A 23,774-nucleotide genomic window follows, 5' to 3' on the forward strand; every position below is an offset into this window, starting at 1 on the left:
GTTACTGAGTGCCAGAGAATTGTTACTCAGGGACAGACAGAATTGTTACTGAGTGCCAGAGAATTGTTACTTAGGGCCACAGAAACTTTAATTAGGGCCACAGAATTTTTACTCAGGGACAGACAGAATTGTTACTCAGTGCCAGAGAATTGATACTCAGGGACAGACAGAATTGTTACTGAGTGCCAGAGAATTGTTACTTAGGGCCACAGAAACTTTACTTAGGGCCACAGAATTTTTACTCAGGGACAGACAGAATTGTTACTGAGTGCCAGAGAATTGTTACTCAGGGACAGACAGAATTGTTACTGAGTGCCAGAGAATTGTTACTTAGCGCCACAGAAACTTTACTTAGGGCCACAGAATTGTTACTCGCACAGACACAGAATTGTTACTCGCACAGACACAGAATTGTTACTGAAGGCCACAGAACTGTTACTTAGGGCCACAGAATTGTTACTCGCACAGACACAGAATTGTTACTCGCACAGACACAGAACTGTTACTGAGGGCCACAGAACTGTTACTTAGGGCCACAGAATTGTTACTCGCACAGACACAGAATTGTTACTCAAGGCCACAGAACTGTTACTTAGGGACAAAGAAACGCTAGTTAGGGCCACAGAATTCATACTCAGGGACAGACAGAATTGTTACGGAGTGCCAGAGAATTGTTACTCTGGGCCACAGAAACTTTACTTAGGGCCACAGAATTTTTACTCAGGGACAGACAGAATTGTTACTGAGTGCCAGAGAATTGTTACTCAGGGACAGACAGAATTGTTACGGAGTGCCAGAGAATTGTTACTTAGGGCCACAGAAACTTTACTTAGGGCCACAGAATTGTTACTCGCACAGACACAGAATTGTTACTCGCACAGACACAGAACTGTTACTGAGGGCCACAGAAACTTTACTTAGGGACAAAGAAACGCTAGTTAGGGCCACGGAATTCATACTCAGGGACAGACAGAATTGTTACGGAGTGCCAGAGAATTGTTACTCAGGGCCACAGAAACTTTACTTAGGGCCACAGAATTTTTACTCAGGGACAGACAGAATTGTTACTGAGTGCCAGAGAATTGTTACTCAGGGACAGACAGAATTGTTACGGAGTGTCAGAGAATTGTTACTCAGGGACAGACAGAATTGTTACTGAGTGCCAGAGAATTGTTACTTAGGGCCACAGAAACTTTAATTAGGGCCACAGAATTTTTACTCAGGGACAGACAGAATTGTTACTGAGTGCCAGAGAATTGTTACTCAGGGACAGACAGAATTGTTACTGAGTGCCAGAGAATTGTTACTTAGGGCCACAGAAACTTTACTTAGGGCCACAGAATTTTTACTCAGGGACAGACAGAATTGTTACTGAGTGCCAGAGAATTGTTACTCAGGGACAGACAGAATTGTTACTGAGTGCCAGAGAATTGTTACTCAGGGCCCCAGAAACTTTACTTAGGGCCACAGAATTTTTACTCAGGGACAGACAGAATTGTTACTGAGTGCCAGAGAATTGTTACTCAGGGACAGACAGAATTGTTACTGAGTGCCAGAGAATTGTTACTTAGGGCCACAGAAACTTTACTTAGGGCCACAGAATTGTTACTCGCACAGACACAGAATTGTTACTCGCACAGACACAGAATTGTTACTGAAGGCCACAGAACTGTTACTTAGGGCCACAGAATTGTTACTCGCACAGACACAGAATTGTTACTCGCACAGACACAGAACTGTTACTGAGGGCCACAGAACTGTTACTTAGGGCCACAGAATTGTTACTCGCACAGACACAGAATTGTTACTCAGGGCCACAGAACTGTTACTTAGGGACAAAGAAACGCTAGTTAGGGCCACAGAATTCTTACTCAGGGACAGACAGAATTGTTACGGAGTGCCAGAGAATTGTTACTCAGGGCCACAGAAACTTTACTTAGGGCCACAGAATTTTTACTCAGGGACAGACAGAATTGTTACTGAGTGCCAGAGAATTGTTACTCAGGGACAGACAGAATTGTTACTGAGTGCCAGAGAATTGTTACTTATGGCCACAGAAACTTTACTTAGGGCCACAGAATTTTTACTCAGGGACAGACAGAATTGTTACTGAGTGCCAGAGAATTGTTACTCAGGGACAGACAGAATTGTTACTGAGTGCCAGATAATTGTTACTCAGGGCCCCAGAAACTTTACTTAGGGCCACAGAATTTTTACTCAGGGACAGACAGAATTGTTACTGAGTGCCAGAGAATTGTTACTCAGGGACAGACAGAATTGTTACTGAGTGCCAGAGAATTGTTACTTAGGGCCACAGAAACTTTACTTAGGGCCACAGAATTGTTACTCGCACAGACACAGAATTGTTACTCGCACAGACACAGAATTGTTACTGAAGGCCACAGAACTGTTACTTAGGGCCACAGAATTGTTACTCGCACAGACACAGAATTGTTACTCGCACAGACACAGAACTGTTACTGAGGGCCACAGAACTGTTACTTAGGGCCACAGAATTGTTACTCGCACAGACACAGAATTGTTACTCAGGGCCACAGAACTGTTACTTAGGGACAAAGAAACGCTAGTTAGGGCCACAGAATTCTTACTCAGGGACAGACAGAATTGTTACGGAGTGCCAGAGAATTGTTACTCAGGGCCACAGAAACTTTACTTAGGGCCACAGAATTTTTACTCAGGGACAGACAGAATTGTTACTGAGTGCCAGAGAATTGTTACTCAGGGACAGACAGAATTGTTACGGAGTGCCAGAGAATTGTTACTCAGGGCCACAGAAACTTTACTTAGGGCCACAGAATTTTTACTCAGGGACAGACAGAATTGTTACTGAGTGCCAGAGAATTGTTACTCAGGGACAGACAGAATTGTTACTGAGTGCCAGAGAATTGTTACTTAGGGCCACAGAAACTTTACTTAGGGCCACAGAATTGTTACTCGCACAGACACAGAATTGTTACTCAGGGCCACAGAACTGTTACTTAGGGACAAAGAAACGCTAGTTAGGGCCACAGAATTCATACTCAGGGACAGACAGAATTGTTACGGAGTGCCAGAGAATTGTTACTCTGGGCCACAGAAACTTTACTTAGGGCCACAGAATTTTTACTCAGGGACAGACAGAATTGTTACTGAGTGCCAGAGAATTGTTACTCAGGGACAGACAGAATTGTTACGGAGTGCCAGAGAATTGTTACTTAGGGCCACAGAAACTTTACTTAGGGCCACAGAATTGTTACTCGCACAGACACAGAATTGTTACTCGCACAGACACAGAACTGTTACTGAGGGCCACAGAAACTTTACTTAGGGACAAAGAAACGCTAGTTAGGGCCACGGAATTCATACTCAGGGACAGACAGAATTGTTACGGAGTGCCAGAGAATTGTTACTCAGGGCCACAGAAACTTTACTTAGGGCCACAGAATTTTTACTCAGGGACAGACAGAATTGTTACGGAGTGCCAGAGAATTGTTACTCAGGGACAGACAGAATTGTTACTGAGTGCCAGAGAATTGTTACTTAGGGCCACAGAAACTTTAATTAGGGCCACAGAATTTTTACTCAGGGACAGACAGAATTGTTACTGAGTGCCAGAGAATTGTTACTCAGGGACAGACAGAATTGTTACCGAGTGCCAGAGAATTGTTACTCAGGGACAGACAGAATTGTTACTGAGTGCCAGAGAATTGTTACTTAGGGCCACAGAAACTTTAATTAGGGCCACAGAATTTTTACTCAGGGACAGACAGAATTGTTACTGAGTGCCAGAGAATTGTTACTCAGGGACAGACAGAATTGTTACGGAGTGCCAGAGAATTGTTACTCAGGGCCACAGAAACTTTACTTAGGGCCAGAGAATTTTTACTCAGGGACAGACAGAATTGTTACTGAGTGCCAGAGAATTGTTACTCAGGGACAGACAGAATTGTTACTGAGTGCCAGATAATTGTTACTCAGGGCCCCAGAAACTTTACTTAGGGCCACAGAATTTTTACTCAGGGACAGACAGAATTGTTACTGAGTGCCAGAGAATTGTTACTCAGGGACAGACAGAATTGTTACTGAGTGCCAGAGAATTGTTACTTAGGGCCACAGAAACTTTACTTAGGGCCACAGAATTGTTACTCGCACAGACACAGAATTGTTACTCGCACAGACACAGAATTGTTACTGAGGGCCACAGAACTGTTACTTGGGGCCACAGAAACGTTAATCAGGGACACAGAATTGTTACTGAGGGCCACAGAACTGTTACTTAGGGCCACAGAATTGTTACTCGCACAGACACAGAATTGTTACTCAGGGACACAGAATTGTTACTCAGGGACACATAATCGTTTAATTAAAGAGTATGTCAGACAACATGCAGAGGAGTGGCAGAGGAGGCAATGTTTTAGGAGCGAGCAGACATGGCAGCAGAGGAAGGGGTCGAGGCAGCACTATTCGCAGCCAGAGGCCAGTGCTCCCGGTGTCATCCAGCGGTCGTGTCTCCACCGACAACCCTGCCGTCGTCGATTGGTTGGCTCGGTCGTCTTCCTCTTCCCAGGTCACCTCTGACACCTACAGCCAACGGTCGGTGGGTACGTCAGACACAACCGTTAGTTGGCATGGCCCGGGACCTAGCCCACTGAAATCACGTGTCCTCTACCTGCCCCTGTCCTTTGGTGTTCCCTCACCAAGCGAAGTATCGCATGCTGTGGGCTCAGCCCCACTGTACAGTGAGGAAGAGCTAACAGAGGGCGGTCAGGAACGGGGGGAGACATCCGCCTTTTCAGCAGCTAGGCGAAGAAGTAGTGGCGAGGAGAGTGGCCCGGTAGCCGGTCTAGAGACAGGTCTGTCTCCTGACCCAGACGCAGCCGAGGGGGCTAGTAGTGAGGCGGAGACCCTACTTGATGATGAGGAGGTTGATCGCACTTGGCAGCCTCGTCGTCATCAGGCAATTTCTTCCGCATCATCAGGAGAAGAGGGTGGCAGCTTGGCAGTGAGCGAAACAGTCGGTGGGTTGCCCAGGAGACAGCAGGAGGGTCGCAGCAGTGTCAGTGGAAGCAGTGTCAGTGGAGCCAAACGGCCACGGAGTAGAGCACCAGCTCCACTGCAGCCTACCACCACGGCCAGTAGTGGTGCCGGTGTGCACGGAGGAAGCAGCAGTCAGCCAGTGAGGAGTATCGGGGGCAAAGTTTCCTACTCGGCGGTGTGGCAATTTTTCGTCAAGCCGCCCGAGGAAGTAAACGTAGCCGTATGTCGACTATGTGGCCAGAAAGTCAAGCGTGGCCAGGGGGCCCATGTTGGGACTATTTGGGCCATGTTGGGACAATGGGAGACCTCCCATTGCTGCTGTCTCCATCGCCACACTCTGCCATGTGCCACTTTCAGGTCTCCTCACACACTGCTGGTGTGTTCAGTTTTTTGACATACGGTGCTGGCAGATTACGGGCCTCCCATAGCTGCTGCCAGGCCCCTAATCTGCCATAGGCCCCTATATACCGCCTCCTCATGCTGCTGCCAGGTCCAGAGTCTGTCATGGGTCCCTGTACGGCCTCCCATTGCTGCTGTCTCCATCGCCACACTCTGCCATGTGCCACTTTCAGGTCTCCTCACACACTGCTGGTGTGTAGAATTTTTTGACATAGGGTGCTGGCAGATTACGGGCCTCCCATAGCTGCTGCCAGGCCCCTAATCTGCCATAGGCCCCTATATACCGCTTCCTCATGCTGCTGCCAGGTCCAGAGTCTGTCATGGGTCCCTGTACGGCCTCCCATTGCTGCTGTCTCCATCGCCACACTCTGCCATGTGCCACTTTCAGGTCTCCTCACACACTGCTGGTGTGTAGAATTTTTTGACATAGGGTGCTGGCAGATTACGGGCCTCCCATAGCTGCTGCCAGGCCCCTAATCTGCCATAGGCCCCTATATACCGCTTCCTCATGCTGCTGCCAGGTCCAGAGTCTGTCATGGGTCCCTGTACGGCCTCCCATTGCTGCTGTCTCCATCGCCACACTCTGCCATGTGCCACTTTCAGGTCTCCTCACACACTGCTGGTGTGTTGAATTTTTTGACATAGGGTGCTGGCAGATTACGGGCCTCCCATAGCTGCTGCCAGGCCCCTAATCTGCCATGGGCCCCTATATACCGCCTCCTCATGCTGCTGCCAGGTCCACAGTGTCTCATGCCATGTGCCACTTTCAGGTCTCCTCACACTGCTGGTGTGTTGAATTTTTTGACATAGGGTGCTGGCAGATTATGGGCCTCCTATAGCTGCTGCCAGGCCCCTAATCTGCCATAGGCCCCTATATACCGCTTCCTCATGCTGCTGCCAGGTCCAGAGTCTCTCATGGGTCCCTGTACGGCCTCCCATTGCTGCTGTCTCCATCGCCACACTCTGCCATGTGCCACTTTCAGGTCTCCTCACACACTGCTGGTGTGTAGAATTTTTTGACATAGGGTGCTGGCAGATTACGGGCCTCCCATAGCTGCTGCCAGGCCCCTAATCTGCCATAGGCCCCTATATACCGCCTCCTCATGCTGCTGCCAGGTCCAGAGTCTCTCATGGGTCCCTGTACGGCCTCCCATTGCTGCTGTCTCCATCGCCACACTCTGCCATGTGCCACTTTCAGGTCTCCTCACACACTGCTGGTGTGTAGAATTTTTTGACATAGGGTGCTGGCAGATTACGGGCCTCCCATAGCTGCTGCCAGGCCCCTAATCTGCCATAGGCCCCTATATACCGCCTCCTCATGCTGCTGCCAGGTCCAGAGTCTCTCATGGGTCCCTGTACGGCCTCCCATTGCTGCTGTCTCCATCGCCACACTCTGCCATGTGCCACTTTCAGGTCTCCTCACACACTGCTGGTGTGTTGAATTTTTTGACATAGGGTGCTGGCAGATTACGGGCCTCCCATAGCTGCTGCCAGGCCCCTAATCTGCCATGGGCCCCTATATACCGCCTCCTCATGCTGCTGCCAGGTCCAGAGTCTGTCATGGGTCCCTGTACGGCCTCCCATTGCTGCTGTCTCCATCGCCACACTCTGCCATGTGCCACTTTCAGGTCTCCTCACACACTGCTGGTGTGTTGAATTTTTTGACATAGGGTGCTGGCAGATTACGGGCCTCCCATAGCTGCTGCCAGGCCCCTAATCTGCCATGGGCCCCTATATACCGCCTCCTCATGCTGCTGCCAGGTCCACAGTGTCTCATGCCATGTGCCACTTTCAGGTCTCCTCACACTGCTGGTGTGTTGAATTTTTTGACATAGGGTGCTGGCAGATTATGGGCCTCCTATAGCTGCTGCCAGGCCCCTAATCTGCCATAGGCCCCTATATACCGCTTCCTCATGCTGCTGCCAGGTCCAGAGTCTCTCATGGGTCCCTGTACGGCCTCCCATTGCTGCTGTCTCCATCGCCACACTCTGCCATGTGCCACTTTCAGGTCTCCTCACACACTGCTGGTGTGTAGAATTTTTTGACATAGGGTGCTGGCAGATTACGGGCCTCCCATAGCTGCTGCCAGGCCCCTAAGCTGCCATAGGCCCCTATATACCGCCTCCTCATGCTGCTGCCAGGTCCAGAGTCTCTCATGGGTCCCTGTACGGCCTCCCATTGCTGCTGTCTCCATCACCACACTCTGCCATGTGCCACTTTCAGGTCTCCTCACACACTGCTGGTGTGTAGAATTTTTTGACATAGGGTGCTGGCAGATTATGGGCCTCCCATAGCTGCTGCCAGGCCCCTAATCTGCCATAGGCCCCTATATACCGCCTCCTCATGCTGCTGCCAGGTCCAGAGTCTGTCATGGGTCCCTGTACGGCCTCCCATTGCTGCTGTCTCCATCGCCACACTCTGCCATGTGCCACTTTCAGGTCTCCTCACACTGCTGGTGTGTAGAATTTTTTGACATAGGGTGCTGGCAGATTACGGGCCTCCCATTGCTGCTGCCAGGCCCCTAATCTGCCATGGGCCCCTATACCGCCTCCTCATGCTGCTGCCAAGTCCAGAGTGTGTCATGGGTCCCTGTACGGCCTCCCATTGCTGCTGTCTCCATAGCCACACTCTGCCATGTGCCACTTTCAGGTCTCCTCACACTGCTGGTGTGTTGAATTTTTTGACATAGGGTGCTGGCAGATTACGGGCCTCCCATTGCTGCTGCCAGGCACGTAATCTGCCATGGGCCCCCGTACCGACTCCTCATGCTGTGACGTTGCAACAAGGTGGAATTCAACCCTACATATGTTAGACCGCCTTTACGAACAGCGAAAGGCCATCACCGATTTCCTGATGTTAAAAGCGGATAAAGGTACTCCCTGTGTAACTTAGATGTCAGCCATTGGCAGCTCATGCGTGACACCTGCGCTTGCTCAGGCCCTTTGAGGAGGCCACGCTATTCGTGAGTCGGCAGGACTATGGGATGAACGACGTCATTCCTCTGTTGCACGTCCTGGAACAAATGCTGTTAACAATGGCTGGTCAGGGTGCGGTAGACGTGGCGCACAGATCTCAACGCCACATGACCCCTGTGGGGGCAGGACAGGAAGAAGAGGAGGAGGTAGAGGAGGACATTGGTGCTCAGGAATTATTGAGTGAAATGGGTGGTTTTTCCACTCAGCGGACAGGAGTGGAGGAGCAGGAGCATCTGGTAGAGGAGGAGGAGGAGGAGGAGACAGAGGACCCAGACGCACCGTGGCAGTATGCTGTGGAGATGGAGGCAGGGAGTCCCTCGCATTCCTTGGCACAAATGGCCCATAGCATGCTCGCTTGCTTGCGTAGCGACAGCCGAATAATAACCATCAGACAGAGGGATGACTTTTGGCTGTCCACCTTGTTGGACCCTCGCTACCGTTCAAAAATGGTGGCCTTTTTCACACCTGCTGAGAGGGAGGCCAAAATAACGTACTATAAAAACCACCTATGTAGTCAGCTGGTCTCTGCCTGTCTGCGCCAATGTCCATCCTCAGACACTGTGGGCCCTGTGCGCTCGCGTTCCGCTGCCATGGCAGCAGGGGAGGGGTGGGGTGGTAGGAGCAGTGGCAGCTCCACCAGCAGCGGCTGCCTCAGTCTGCAGTCGATGATGAGTAGCTTTCTTCACCAGCGCAGTGAGGAAACTACTAACCAGCCGCAGCAGCAGCAGCAGCAGCAGCATCAGGTGGACCTGGAGCAGGACCTCAAACAACAGGCTTAGGCCTACTTGGACAGCACCCTGCCAACCGAGGTAGACAATCCCCTTGACTACTGGGCAACGAAACTTGACCTTTGGCCCCAACTAGCTGAATTTGCCCTTGAAAGGCTGTCATGCCCGGCCAGTAGCGTGGCATCGGAGCGCGTGTTTAGTGCGGCAGGAGGTATTGCAACTCCGCGGAGGACACGACTGTCCACCCAAAGTGTGGAGAGACTGACGTTTGTGAAAATGAATCAGGCGTGGATTAGTCTGGATTTCAAACCACCAGTTCCTGACACAACTGACTAAATCCGCCATGAATCATGCCCCAAACATGTGCCACTTTCAGGTCTCCTCACACTGCTGGTGTGTTCCATTTTTTGTCATAGGGTGCTGGCAGATTACGGGCCTCCCATAGCTGCTGCCAGGCCCCTAATCTGCCATGGGCCCCTATACCGCCTCCTCATGCTGCTGCCAAGTCCAGAGTCTCTCATGGGTCCCTGTACGGCCTCCCATTGCTGCTGTCTCCATCGCCACACTCTGCCATGTGCCACTTTCAGGTCTCACACACTGCTGGTGTGTAGAATTTTTTGACATAGGGTGCTGGCAGATTACGGGCCTCCCATAGCTGCTGCCAGGCCCCTAATCTGCCATAGGCCCCTATATACCGCCTCCTCATGCTGCTGCCAGGTCCAGAGTGTGTCATGGGTCCCTGTACGGCCTCCCATTGCTGCTGTCTCCATCGCCACACTCTGCCATGTGCCACTTTCAGGTCTCCTCACACTGCTGGTGGGTTCCATTTTTTGTCATAGGGTGCTGGCAGATTACGGGCCTCCCATAGCTGCTGCCAGGCCCCTAATCTGCCATGGGCCCCTGTTGTCGCTTGTTGGCATATTCCGCTCGTTCAGATGCTCCTTCTCCTGCTACTCCTCTTCACGGATTCCGTCAGCAGTCTTTCTTGGAATCCGTTTCCAAGAGACAACAGTTTGCGAGCACGCACCAGACGGTGCAGAAACTGAACGTCCTCCTGTCCAAGTTGCTGCTGCCAGGCTCGTAATCTGTCATGCGCCCCTGTACCGCCTCCTCATGCTGCTGCCAGGTCCAGAGTGTGTCATGGGCCCCCGTACCGACTCCAAATGCTGCTGCCAGGCCCGTAATCTGTCATGGGCCCCTGTACCACCTCCCCATGCTGCTGCCACGTCCAGATTGTGTCATGGGTCCCTGTACGGCCTCCCATTGCTGCTGCCAGGCCTGTAATCTGCCATGGGCCCCCGTACCGACTCCTCATGCTGCTGCCAGGCCCGTAATCTGCCATGGGCCCCTGTACCGCCTCCTCATGCTGCTGCCAGGTCCAGAGTGTGTCATGGGTCCCTGTACGGCCTCCCATTGCTGCTGTCTCTATCGCCACACTCTGCCATGTGCCACTTTCAGGTCTCCTCACACTGCTGGTGGTTTCCATTTTTGTCATAGGGTGCTGTATGGCCTCCCATTGCTGCTGCCTCCACCGCCACACTGTGGCTCCACACTCTGGTTTTGGCCCCGTGACTGGCCAAATGAGTGAAGTGTGCGGTGATTCTAAGATCGACGGCACTCATCTGCATGTCATACTGCCTGACAGTATTATTTCTCTTCCCCAGCAGACTCCAAGGGCATTTAAATTAAAGGTACAGTGTTCAGCACTAATATTAAGTCTCTCTGAAGCCTAGAAACACCCTTTTTTAAGTTAAATTCACAGCGAATATATTCAACTCGAATCGAAATTTTTCTACGAATTCGCCGAATCAGTCGAATCGAATTTTTGAATACTTCGCTCATCTCTAATACTTTTATTACAGAAGTATAAAAAACAACATGATACTTTGTAAACGGGGTACATCTCACCCTGTACTGCGACGCAGCGCACCACATTGCAATACAGTTCCAAGCATACGATAAATACATTCAGAAATAAATACATTCGCTCAGCGGTATGATGCCTGACGTGATGTGCGTGGCGGATGAATCCCCAGACCAACACGTCATGCATAACGCCGCTTACCCCAAAAACCATAGCATCCTAATACACAGCACATTTCCTAATGTTACGATGTGATGCAAAAACGAAAACCGAAAGTAACACTATACAACAAGCATCGGGTGTGTGGGGGGGGAGAGGAGAAAGGAGGGGACACAGGCCCGAAGCTTTATTGAAGGGACAAAGACACGCAAGGGGGAGTAGGGGGAAGGGGAGATCTTCAGACGTCCTCTTCCTCCTTAAAGTCCATCAAGGTATAGTCTCTGAGCAGACTGAGGATCAGTCTGCGGCAGTCCTCAATGGACATCCTCTCCCGCTGGTGGATGAGGCGCTTCCTGGCGCACCATAAAGCGTCCTTAAAACAACACAGCACCCGCCAGGCGCCGTCAATGTCCTCCAGAGAAAAAGTTCCACAGAATAGTCCATTCAACACCCCAAAGTGAGTGATGGCTGTCTGTGGTACAAAGTCTTTGAGTTCAGGTTCCAGGGCCCCCAACAGGGCCTGAGCAAATGAGCACTCCCAGAAAACGTGATGAGACGTTTCCTCATGGATGATGCAGAAGGGGCAGTGTCTGTATCTGCTCAGGTTCCTGGCATACATAAATGTCCTGAGAGGCAACCCCCCTTGGATTGCCATCCATGCCAGGTCTTTGTGCCTGTTGGTGAGAATGTTGGAAGAAACATTCCTCCAGACCACCTTGCAGGTGTCTGAAGGCAGGCCTGGAAATGGACAGGTGGTCTGTTTCCATCTGACCATCTGATTGAAAACAGTGTCTGTGTCTGCTCTGCAGCAGCACAAGGGACAGAGATCTCTCATCTGCCTGCTCAGTGGGGATCAGTGGAGAGATCCCCCCGCTGAGCAGGCGGATCATGCTGACGGATCCGCCCCATCTGAAAGAGGCCTAACTCGTTAATTATGATGTACTGATAAAGTTACCATGCCATAAACCAGTTAGGATTAATGAAGATACATTTAATTGTTCAAGTGTCCCTAAGAAAACGATGGTGATTTGCCTTGCTCGCCACTGTCAATCATCTGTGATAATAGAGTTCTCTATACATATGAACATTTGGTGTGACTGAATGTAGATTGGAGGGAAGTAGGAGGACAGTAGCCCTGGCAGACACTGATGTAGATACTTGCCTGTTTTCTAACCTTAAACATTTCTGAATAACCCTTTGCACACTGCTATATACTCTGACATATTTCCAGGAAACTCTTGCAGAACATTTTTGGTTCACATATATTGCAATAAATGTTCAAGCTGGCCATCTGCATCAACTTAATAAATCTTTCTGGGCAATACCTACTCTATTCTGAAAAATGCCAAATACTTACTTGCTTATATAATTCTTCAGTGGACATACAGGGGTTAGACAAAAAAATGGAAACACTCCATGATTTTCAGGTGTGAAAGTGACAACATATTTCGTGTAGAAAGCGGAAGTGATTGGACACCTAGTTAAAAGGTGGGAAGCCTCACTTTCTTCATTCACTGAGTTCGCTGCTAGTAATACAGAGTCATGTTACAGCTTACTGAGCTTCAAAAAGGTCTTAGCTGGTGCCTCTGTGACTGAAGTTGCCAATTTATTTGCCATGTCGCTTGGTGCAGTATCAAAGGTTATGATGGTATATACAGTTTACGGAAAAACACCATCTGATAAGCATAAGCGCGGTCAACATGGTCAACTGACCGAAAGAGACAAAAGAACATTTTGCAGGATTGTGACCCGGAATAAAAAAACAACTGCTGTAAAAGTGACTGCAGAGCTCAATCTCAGTCCTGTGTAAGACTGAAATTGAGCTCTGCAATCACTTTGTATGTCTTTGTATGTTGATACTGTACCTCTAGCCACGACAAATAAATTGACAACTTCAGTTACAGAGACACCAGCTAAGCGGGCACCATCAATTTGCCCTCTTTGAAGCTAAATAAGCTTTGACATAACTCCATATTACTAGCAGAGTATGCAGCGAATGACAAAAGTGAGGCTTCCTACCTGTTAGCTAGGTGTCTCATCAGTGTTTTGGATTGAGACACATTGTAGAAGGATGTGCTTTGCTCATGTTTAATATCAGAGATTTGCAACCACTTTAAGGTGACCACACACTATGCAATTTCATTATACAGTTATACAATCTCACAAGTGTAATAAAAGCGCCACACCCTTAATACTTTAAAGCAGCAATTCCACCTCAAAGAAACCAAATAAATTTCTTAGTGCTATAACTTAAATAAAGGAATGCGCTAAAACCACAAACTATTCCTAATTTAGTGTAGAAACATTAGTGCTAAAAATATATATATATCTATTCTCAATTAATATCAAAAAATATCAAAATTATGTGCAAAACTATTTTTTAGTGCATAAGTAATTTAAATAATTAAATTTGTGAATATAAAAAAATGTCCAATTCTGAATTTCTTCAAATGTCCAAACAAATCCTTTTCAAATTCAGGTGCTCTCAAAGAAATTGTGCCAAAATCCACCACCAAAGTAAAGTTGGGTAACTCACCAGAGCTCCATGCTGATCAATCTCTAGATCAGCAAAAAACGCTTTTTGCTCTGGGAGCAGATGCAATGAATCAACTTCTCAGGTGTGATGATCAATAGCTACACAATCATCCAGAAGGTAGGTATCCACCACTCAATATAATGGTTCCAGGAGCATTATATCACTCTCTCTTTTTATATCTCTCCACCGAGGTCATGTTTGGGAATGAAAGAGAAAATCATGGTGCAGCCAGTTTTTTTATAAAAGTATCCAACAATTTAATAAAGATTTACACTCACAAAAAGGGTGTCTTCACCGACACCAGTATAACAGCATAAAACAGCAAATGGTATAACAGTCTCCTGTTCCCCGCACACTCACTACAGCGCTCGTGACTCAATTTTCTCTACAGACGTCAACATCCAGCAAGCCAAGCTGGGTTTGGGCTTGGCTTGCTGGATGTTGACGTCTGTGGAGAAAATTGAGTCACGAGCGCTGTAGTGAGTGTGCGGGGAACAGGAGACTGTTATACCATTTGCTGTTTTATGCTGTTATACTGGTGTCGGTGAAGACACCCTTTTTGTGAGTGTAAATCTTTATTAAATTGTTGGATACTTTTATAAAAAAACTGGCTGCACCATGATTTTCTCTTTCATTCCCAAACATGACCTCGGTGGAGAGATATAAAAAGAGAGAGTGATATAATGCTCCTGGAACCATTATATTGAGTGGTGGATACTTTTATAAAAAAACTGGCTGCACCATGATTTTCTCTTTCATTCCCAAACATGACCTCGGTGGAGAGATATAAAAAGAGAGAGTGATATAATGCTCCTGGAACCATTATATTGAGTGGTGGATACCTACCTTCTGGATGATTGTGTAGCTATTTGTTAGGAATGGACTGGCCAGCAATGGTGGGACTCACCTGCCTTTTGATCTGCAGTACCAGGGCTGGCCAGCGGGTGCTCCCAGCAATCAGAGACTCAACCTTTCAGCCAGCTAACACCTGGAACTGATGATGCTGGGGTATTTAAGGGATGGCCAGACCCACAGACTCTGCCTTGGTGTTGTGTTTGTCCTGGGCCCTGTATCTGTCCTGCATCCTGTTTCTGGCCCTCTGTCTGACCCTCTGTACTACGCTGCTTGCTACCTGTTCTGATCCCTGGCTTGTGACCCGGACCATCCCTCTGCCTGACCCTCTGTACTATGCTGCTTGCTACCTGCTGAACCTGGCCTGTGACCCCGACCATTCTCCGCTTGCTCCCCCTGTACCTACCTGCCCAATTGATATTGACCCGGCCTGCCTGACGACGCTTGCTTGTATATACTGTTATCTGTGGGTGGTTTGGTTTGGTTTGTTTGCACCGTATTATGTTTTAGTATTGCACTGCGTTTATGTTTGTACTGTTAGTGTTAATAAATTATATTGTTTATAACATATCTGAGGTCTGCGTTTCCCTGCTTCAGTCACACACCTCTGGTCATACCTGGGAGCCCTGACACTATTGATCATCACACCTGAGAAGTTGATTCATTGCATCTGCTCCCAGAGCAAAAAGCGTTTTTTGCTGATCTAGAGATTGATCAGCATGGAGCTCTGGTGAGTTACCCAACTTTACTTTGGTGGTGGATTTTGGCACAATTTCTTTGAGAGCACCTGAATTTGAAAAGGATTTGTTTGGATATTTGAAGAAATTCAGAATTGGACATTTTTTTATATTCACAAATTTAATTATTTAAATTACTTATGCACTAAAAAATAGTTTTGCACATAATTTTGATATTTTTTGATATTAATTGAGAATAGATATATATATATTTTTAGCACTAATGTTTCTACACTAAAGTAGGAATAGTTTGTGGTTTTAGCGCATTCCTTTATTACAGTTATACAATCGCCTTTAGATCTACCATGGGTGACAGCAGCAGTAGCAGCTAGAATAGAGAAGAATCCAACACGGATGGATGTGTTGGTTTTCTTTTATTTTTGGGTGTCTATAATTTAACAGTTACTAAAGTGACTCAGTCACTACAGAGCCACTTCTTAGCTTACCTCAGCCTGTGAAAAAAGAACATCTATACTCACCATTCAGGTGGCTTATGTCTTCAAACACTACCATTTCGCTGCTTCCCGGCCACTGCATGTGTTTCACACTTCCAGCTATGTGAATACCTGCTGGTCTTGCTGCACACTGTGTTATTTATTGATATAAGTGATATATATTATATATATATCAGTGCAAGATTATGAGCTTGCAGGAATAACCAGTGTGCAGTGGAGGGACAGCAAGCTGGCAGCATTTGAAGATATGGGCCACCAACAAAGGCAAGTGTACAAGCTCTTCTTTTACAGGCTGAAATTACTGTACAAGTGAATCTATGGAGATACAAGTCATTGCCCAGAGGGGGCGGTAACATTACTTTCCCTCCTGGATTGCTGCATGCACCTGATGAATGATATGAAATACCCGGTAGTTCCAAGTATGGTGTATAATGTGACTTTCTTTTTTTCATCCTGCTTGAGCAGCCAGTTTTCACCTTTACAGTGTGTAAGCACCAACAGGATAACTTGGATATATACAGGGCTGCCGCTTCTTCACAGTCCAGTAGATAAGTGAGACAGCAGGGAGGTAAAGAGAAGCAAAGTATAAGCTGTTCAGAAAAAAAGTGAACCTGTTGGGTTTTTATTTCCCTGTATGGGAAAAGCACAGGTTTTCTTTAAAAGTGGTAAAAAAAAGTACAGTGGTACTTGGCATGAGTCTAGGGGGATACTAGTTAGAAACTGTTACAACAGTTCTCTTTTACTGGCAGGGGGGATCCAGATCCTCTTTCCTTCATCGCTGTGTAAGCCGTGTACCGGGGTGGGCTCCCCAGGATAGTGAAGTCACGAACGAGGAAAGCAACCCCAACACCAGGTTTTGCCACAACAGAATTTTACTTAGATGTGGCAAATAAACACAACCACAAATGCTGGGAACATACAATAAATTTACATACACCCAGCCCAAAGGCTGAGACCCTTGTGCTGCACAGCACGGCGCCTTCTGATGGATGAAGGTAGAAAGTGAAGTAATTTACCTACTGGCGGGCACAACTAAGCTGCCACACCTTACCTGTTATTACCCTAAAAGAGCAAAAATCAGTGTATGGGTGTATGGTATGGGCTAGCCTGTGGTGCAGCACAACAGCTTACAATCTTACACAAATCTACAGTATTCCCCCTCCCATAACTGGTCCTGTAGCACGTGCCTGAGTATTCCTTCTGAGCAAAACGCCAGTTTGGCTTGAGTTTGTGGGATTTTATCAGCTCTCCAATGTGAAATGTCACTTTAAGTTGTGGAGTCCTTCCAATGATCAGTAACAACACCTGTGGCCTGACACAAACAGAGACCCTAACTAACTAACTATAGGCCTGTCTCAGTCTCTGGAGGCGCCAACACTGAAATGAGGAGCGTGCACGATCTTACCGACCCGGGTCTGCCTTGCATCCACTGGTGACTCAGAACAGAACAAATGTCTCTCCAACAAGCATGCGATCTCATCAGCCTTAATGCCAGCAATCTTCCTTTCTCTGAACAGGATCAGCGTCTTGAACACCATCAGCTACACTAGCTGCAGTTCTCACACCTGGATGCCAACGGATTCTCTGCTCACATGGCTCTTTCCTTCACCATCATCAAAACATGGCTGCAGTTTCTCTTGCTGTTCACTGAGCTCCCATGTGTAAAACCCCACCCCTTACTGAATATAGAAATATCTATGCAGTCTGAGGCTGTGTTAGAAAAACAGTGACATCTTGTGGATAAATCGCAGAATGTCAGTAAAACATTTCAAAACATTTAATTCACAATGAGAGCTGTTTCCCCATCTCACAGCTGAATTCATCTGGCTAACGCAAAAGCTGGGGAGCAGTGTGTAATCCTGCCTACAGTGTCTGCTTGGCTACTCTAGCTGTTTGGTAATATCGCAGCAGCTGGTGTGCCATAAACAGTGCACAGTAGCTACAGCCACTGTGGGTTTACTAATAATACAGGCTGGAATCACTATAGTGGTTGTTGAGTTGAGCCTTTGGCTGTGGAGACTGCAGACAGGTCCTATAAGCACCTGCCGGGACCTAGGCTTTTGCCTAGGTTGCCTTTCAGGTGACCTAGCCTTGTTAACATGTCATGTAATCCAAATCTTTGGTAATAAGTGTGTCAATATATCATACAAGTATGTGGTCACATCAGTCCCATGTCAGATGTCTCATGGTATGATTTCTTTAATATTATTATTATCATGATACAGGATTTATATAGCACCGACAGTTTGCACATCACTTTACAATTTAAAGGGAAACACTGCAGTTACAATACAATAAAATACAAGAGGGTTAAAGTAGAACTATAGAAAAAAATTCTATCGTTTTGAATAGAGTAAGGGAGGGTTATAATCTTCACTTCCTCCCCAAAGCCAAACAGGACATGATAAATAATCCTTGGGGACCCCCAAGTCACCAGAACTAGTGTCCCCATTGGACTATGTCTCCTCTATTACTTTTCTGGGGAGATTTTCTTTTACTTTCACTTTCAGTAAAAACAGTAAACAGGACAAACAGAGAGGGTGAATCTCTCTAACGGGGGCACAGACAGCAATAGAAACCTAATAGGTGCTCTAATCTATCTTCACTATATCCAAAACTGAAAAGAGCTTATAATTTAATAGGGTGGGGCAAGTGGTACAAAAGATTTTAACTCTGTGGAATGAACTGATGAAAGTTATAAAAGTTCAGTTAGTTGGAGGTGTGATAGGCTTCCCTGAAGAGATGAGTTTTCATGGATCGCCTAAAGGCAGCCAGAGTAGGAGATAGCTGGACAGACTGAAGTAGACCATTCCAGAGGATGGGGGAAGCTCTGAAGAAGAAGACGAGCATGGGAGAAGAAGAGAAAAGAGCTTGAGAGCAGGAGGTCTTGAGAAAAGCAGAGAGGATTGTTTGGGTGATATTTGGAGACAAGATTGATGATGTAGCTTGGGGAAGAGCTGTGGATTGGCAGAGAGGGGTGTCAGACACTAAGCTTAATATTAGAGTTTTCAGCCTGTAGTCACCATGGTGGTTGTTGTGCTGAACCTGTGGCTGCAGGAACTGCAGACAGGCCTCATAGACACCTGCCAGGACCTAGGTTCTTCCTAAATTGCCTTTCAGGTGACCTCGCCCTGATGACATGTCATGTAGTCCAGATTTTTGGTAATAACAATGTCAGTATTTCATACAAGTATGTGGTCACATCAGTGCCATGTCAGACCTCTCGAGGTATGGTCCTCTTAATATTATTAGAGCTTTCCCCTCTTCAGTTAAAACAATAAAGTTCAGAATTTGATTTGCCTAGCAGAGAAACTTAATGTAGAAGGATAAATGAATACTTTGAGCACATGTTATTAAATCAATTTGTGGACACTTCAAAATATTATTGATGTTAATGGATGTTAATTTATAGTGAAGAGGGCTGTATTTTGCGCTGTTATTATATATTACTTTGAGCACATTGCCAGCTGTGTAAAATAATTAAGCTATTTACATGGTACATGCTGAATGGTGCTGTCAACTGCAAATATACTTGCAGAAAAATTAAAACTCACAGGATTTGGAGTATATCTTCTATGTTCGTTTCTCTATTAGTGCAGTGTAGTGATATATGTTTGTGTGTATGGTATAAGAAGGACTAAGAATAAGTAGATTTGACTACTTTTTCGTTTTTCGTGCAATGCCCTGCTAATTCTGTATGATCCAGCAGCGGGCTATACCCATTCTGCACAGGACTCAAGCATATGTGATGTGAAGTAATGTATTTATAATAGTCCAGTCTCTGCTGTAGTCAATTAAAATTCAGAAACTGTCCACTGATTTTAAGATCTTTGCCCAAAGTGGCAAGCTAATTTGTTGCCAGGGAAGACATGGTACTTTTGCAGGCTTTTTCAGTTTCTAATACATGTATTCTTATAGATGTAATATACTGTACATGTACAGGTGCTGTCTACTCATGTACTGCATCCAGTAAAAAGAATGATCAATACCTTCTTTGAAAGTCACATTACTAATGTTTTAGTACACACGTTCTGGTATTAAAATACTACAGGGCTTTTAGCTACATAAAAATAGTTCTTATGCTTTGCAGCTTTGTGCATTTACTATTGTAAGAGATTTATTTCTAAGGCAGGACGATTCTGCAGAACTGCACTAAAATGCCACTATATCTAATGGTAGATTCATTGGCCTATGCTAGGGCCTAATTGAAGCACTGTATCATTCCCATGTATATTTCTATTATAATTAATCTGTTAAGTAATATACCTATAAACTAAGTAGGCATAAAACCAGAACTTTAGTGCTGAGGATGCATGTATTTCCTGCAAGGCATTAGCTTTGCTTGGGCAAGAGTTTGCTGGGAAATATTTGTCTTAAATAAGACTTAGAACAATTTCATTAGCTATATCATTTATTTACAGGCCTTTCTGAAAACTGTAGAAGAGGTCCTGTCACTGCCCACTTGGACTGACGTACCATCAGTAAGTACACCCAACTGTTTCATAACTCGTGAAATATTTCTGGTTGGAAAATATATATATATATATTTTTAAGACTATTAGGTATATATAGGATATATTCAAAACTCATTATCTGTCTCTCATGCAAACCCTGTAAAAATATTATTTGTGACACTATTCATTTTTCAAAAACTATTCAAAAATAATACACAAAAATGTAAGTACAATTGTTCAAAAACCTTTATAGTTCACCTTTAAGCAGTCCTCTCTATAATAATAGCATTAGTCACTCAGGATGCACACACAATTGTCAAGGCACTCACAGGTCACCAGATATGTACTGCTTGTTCCAGGTTACTGATTCTCCCTGGTGCCAAACCTGCAGACCGAGGGCCACCTTTTGCCCTTTGATATTTGATGTGTGGCCCTCGGACCTCAGTAGTCTGTAGTGGGAACATTGATTAGAGTAATAGCATTGATTTCTACTAGCCTCATTAAACAAGTTCCTAGTTTCGTTAGGTCTGTAGTTTCTGACAGTCCCTTCAAGCATTACATAGATTAAACATTATGTGCAACCCTTTGGTGATCTTAAGAGCCACATTTGAGGCGCTTTATAGCACATAAGTTGACAACCACTGCTCTAAGTATTGAAAAAAGGGTAGCAATAGCAACCCTGAAATACAGTTCAGCAAGGAGTACATCCTTATTTCTATAACAACAGGTGCTCTTTAATACTTAGAATTCTCAAAACATTATTTTGGTGTGTAACACATGCAAAGTAAATTAATGTATATAAGGAAACTATTTTTAAGTCCATATTGGTATCTGTCTGATTATAAAATCTATGGATTTGAAGAGTCCTCTTCTTTCTTGAAAAACTGACTGGCATACGCAGAAGTCCAGTAGAAAATCAAAAACTGAAGAGCAAACTTGTTAAACCCAAAAGGTAACTTCTCATTCTCCGATAAAGAGCACATGGCTCGCATCTACTTTATTATCGTGAACTTTGGACATTAATAATAAAACACACATTATTCACTAATGTGATGTGCTAAAAATTACTTTCAGCTCTGAAATGTCTAAATCATTTAGAGAATTTTGCAACCATGTCAAGTTAGACTTGAATCATCTCTGATCTCTTTCTAAGTTATAGAAATGGTTGCTAAATAAAATGAGATATTTTATCTGAGTGTGGGCTTCACTTTCTTCTTTCAACAGATTGACATTTTTTACATTCTTATTCCTTCTGTGTGTCATATTCTTGCCTAATTTAAACCATGTCCCACTTGAATTTTTCTTGAATTAGGCCAACAAGAAACTGACACATTTAAATAATAGTACTAAAAGTAGTAGAAGTACTAGTTGAAGTAATATAAACAGAAATTAAATAAAGTATATCATTTAATTTATACAAGGGCCTTGTGTGAAAGCCTCAACAAGTCTAAAATCTAGTTACTATGTGATGCACAAGCCTTATAATTAAAGAAAAAAACTTTCTTTACCTTCCCTGTCTCAGGGAAAGGGACCATTTGTGTTTCACATGGCACTACAGATCACAGTGGGTAACACTTGATATCCATGCCCCCTGCAACATTTTCTCATCCCACTGTACTGCAAGCATGTATAGCATACATGAGAGTGGCAACTCTGCTCTGAATTTGGAAATAGCGCAGCATTGTTGCCACACCATCAAAAGTAGCTACATTAGATGGGCCTCACCAGCTGTAATGATTCTTAGTGATTCTTTGTATATATGCTTGTGGGCTTTTTTCCATATAATTTTCGTGGTAAGTTTTTACAAGGTAGGTAGCCTGGTCTTTCTCAACCCTCCACAGTTACACAAGCTTAGGATCAGCATGCAGAATGTGATAACCAGTTGCGTCCCGAGTCAGGTGCGGGGGGTGCGGTCCGCACGGGGTGACACCGACCGCACAGGGTGACCCCGGACCCACTCCACAAAAAGGTAAGTTGTAAAGCAAGCCAACGATCCCCACAGGATAGATCCGATCCATCCTGCGGAGATCGTCAGCTTTCTTTACAACTTACCTTTTCTTAGAGCGGGTCCAGTGTCACCCCGTATAGGTTGTATGCCGATGATCCTGTGGGGATCGCCGGCATGTAACCTCTACGGGGTGACACTGGACCCGCTCCAAGAAAAGGTAAGCTGTAAAGAAAGCTGACGATCCCAGCAGGATGGATCAAATCTGCGGATTGAGCATAATGGATTGGAATCCGATCCATTATGCTCAATCCGCAGAGCCGATCCATTCTGCGGGGATCGTCGGAGGGGGTGTCACCAAGTGTTACCGCACCAGGTGACACCAACCCTAGGGATGTCTCTGGTGATAACTCATGTGCATAACCAATTTGTACACACACACAAGGGCCAATTTAGACAGGAGCCAATCAATCTACCCGCATGCCTTTGGACTGTGGAAGAAAAACAAAATAACAGCAGGAAACTCAAGCAAGCACAGGAAGAACGTGGAGACTCCATGCAGTGTCCTGGCTGAAATTCAACCCAGGGACCCTACTTCGTGTAGCACCGTTCCAAGCGCCAGTACCATTGCTCTGATAATCCACTACTGATTAGCGTGCTGGCGTGAATATGCTCATCCAGGAAGCATTATAACCGAACATAGGAAGATGCTGAATGGGCTGAAATTGCACCACACAAAACTACATGTGAATAGCACAGAAATGTGCAGCAAATTCCAGTGCGATTCCTAGTGTGAATGGGCCCTTAAAGATATTGCATAATAAAATATAACCTTTGATATTCACTGTATGTATATACTGTTACAGAAAAGCAAAAAGTGAACTAAAACAGACACAACACTAGAATCTAACATGAACTGTTTAATTTGTTTTCTTGCAGGTTCATCCTGAAGTTGCAGGGCTTATTGATACAGTTGACAAAGTGATGGGACATATGGCAAGAAACCTACTGGAAAGCCCCTCTGTGATTGTGACATTGGAAGGCCGTTCATCCGTGGCCGGTAACAGATTGCATTTCAATTAAACAGATTTTAGTGGTTAACTTCATAACACATTTACAGCGTTGTAAGAAAAAGAATCACAGAGGTTGCAGCTGCATCAATGTCTATTATCTTGGTGTAACTAGGTGACCCTCTCTGCTCTGAAACTAGTACTGTTCTTTTGCACATCAGCTCACTTTTACAGTACTTTTATGAACTAGGTTGACACCCCTGGAGAGTACTGTACTCTTCCCCGGGATATGCATAAGTAGGTGGTATGGTTTTGGTACTGTAACAGTTTAGCTATGTTTTTCATAGCTAAACTGTAACAAACCTTGGGTAAGTATTGGCCTGCTAAAGTAGGTATTGGCCCTTGTGTTCAAGCTCTTCTTTAGTTTGACATCATATAGCACTCACAGGAGCTGTATTAAGCAATGTGAATGAGCCATTTATCCATATTGATCCCATGCCGTCCTTCACTGATGCTTTACACAGGCCCCGACTTATTAATCACTTTTTTTTTATCATGTTGAAAGTGTAATATGCATAACTTAATTTGTAACTTCTATATCTCCTGTTTTGTAAAATGCGTAG

The 23,774-nt window shown here is 45.7% G+C and overlaps 1 protein-coding gene across 2 annotated transcripts in view; it reads left to right on the forward strand.

Annotated features, from left to right (window-relative positions):
- Nucleotides 1-23,774, forward strand: part of ADGRD1 (adhesion G protein-coupled receptor D1) — an 827,296-nt gene that overhangs the window by 134,775 nt on the left and 668,747 nt on the right. For both annotated transcript variants that reach the window (XM_089653751.1, XM_089653752.1), the window contains 2 exons: nt 20,164-20,223; nt 23,081-23,201. In XM_089653751.1, coding sequence (XP_089509877.1) covers nt 20,164-20,223; nt 23,081-23,201 — 181 coding nt within the window. The remainder of the gene's footprint in view (nt 1-20,163; nt 20,224-23,080; nt 23,202-23,774) is intronic.

This window comes from Staurois parvus, unplaced genomic scaffold (assembly GCF_062004578.1).
Source record: "Staurois parvus isolate SC_StPar_1 unplaced genomic scaffold, SC_StPar_1.0 ptg000719l, whole genome shotgun sequence".
Taxonomy (NCBI): Eukaryota; Metazoa; Chordata; class Amphibia; order Anura; family Ranidae; genus Staurois; species Staurois parvus.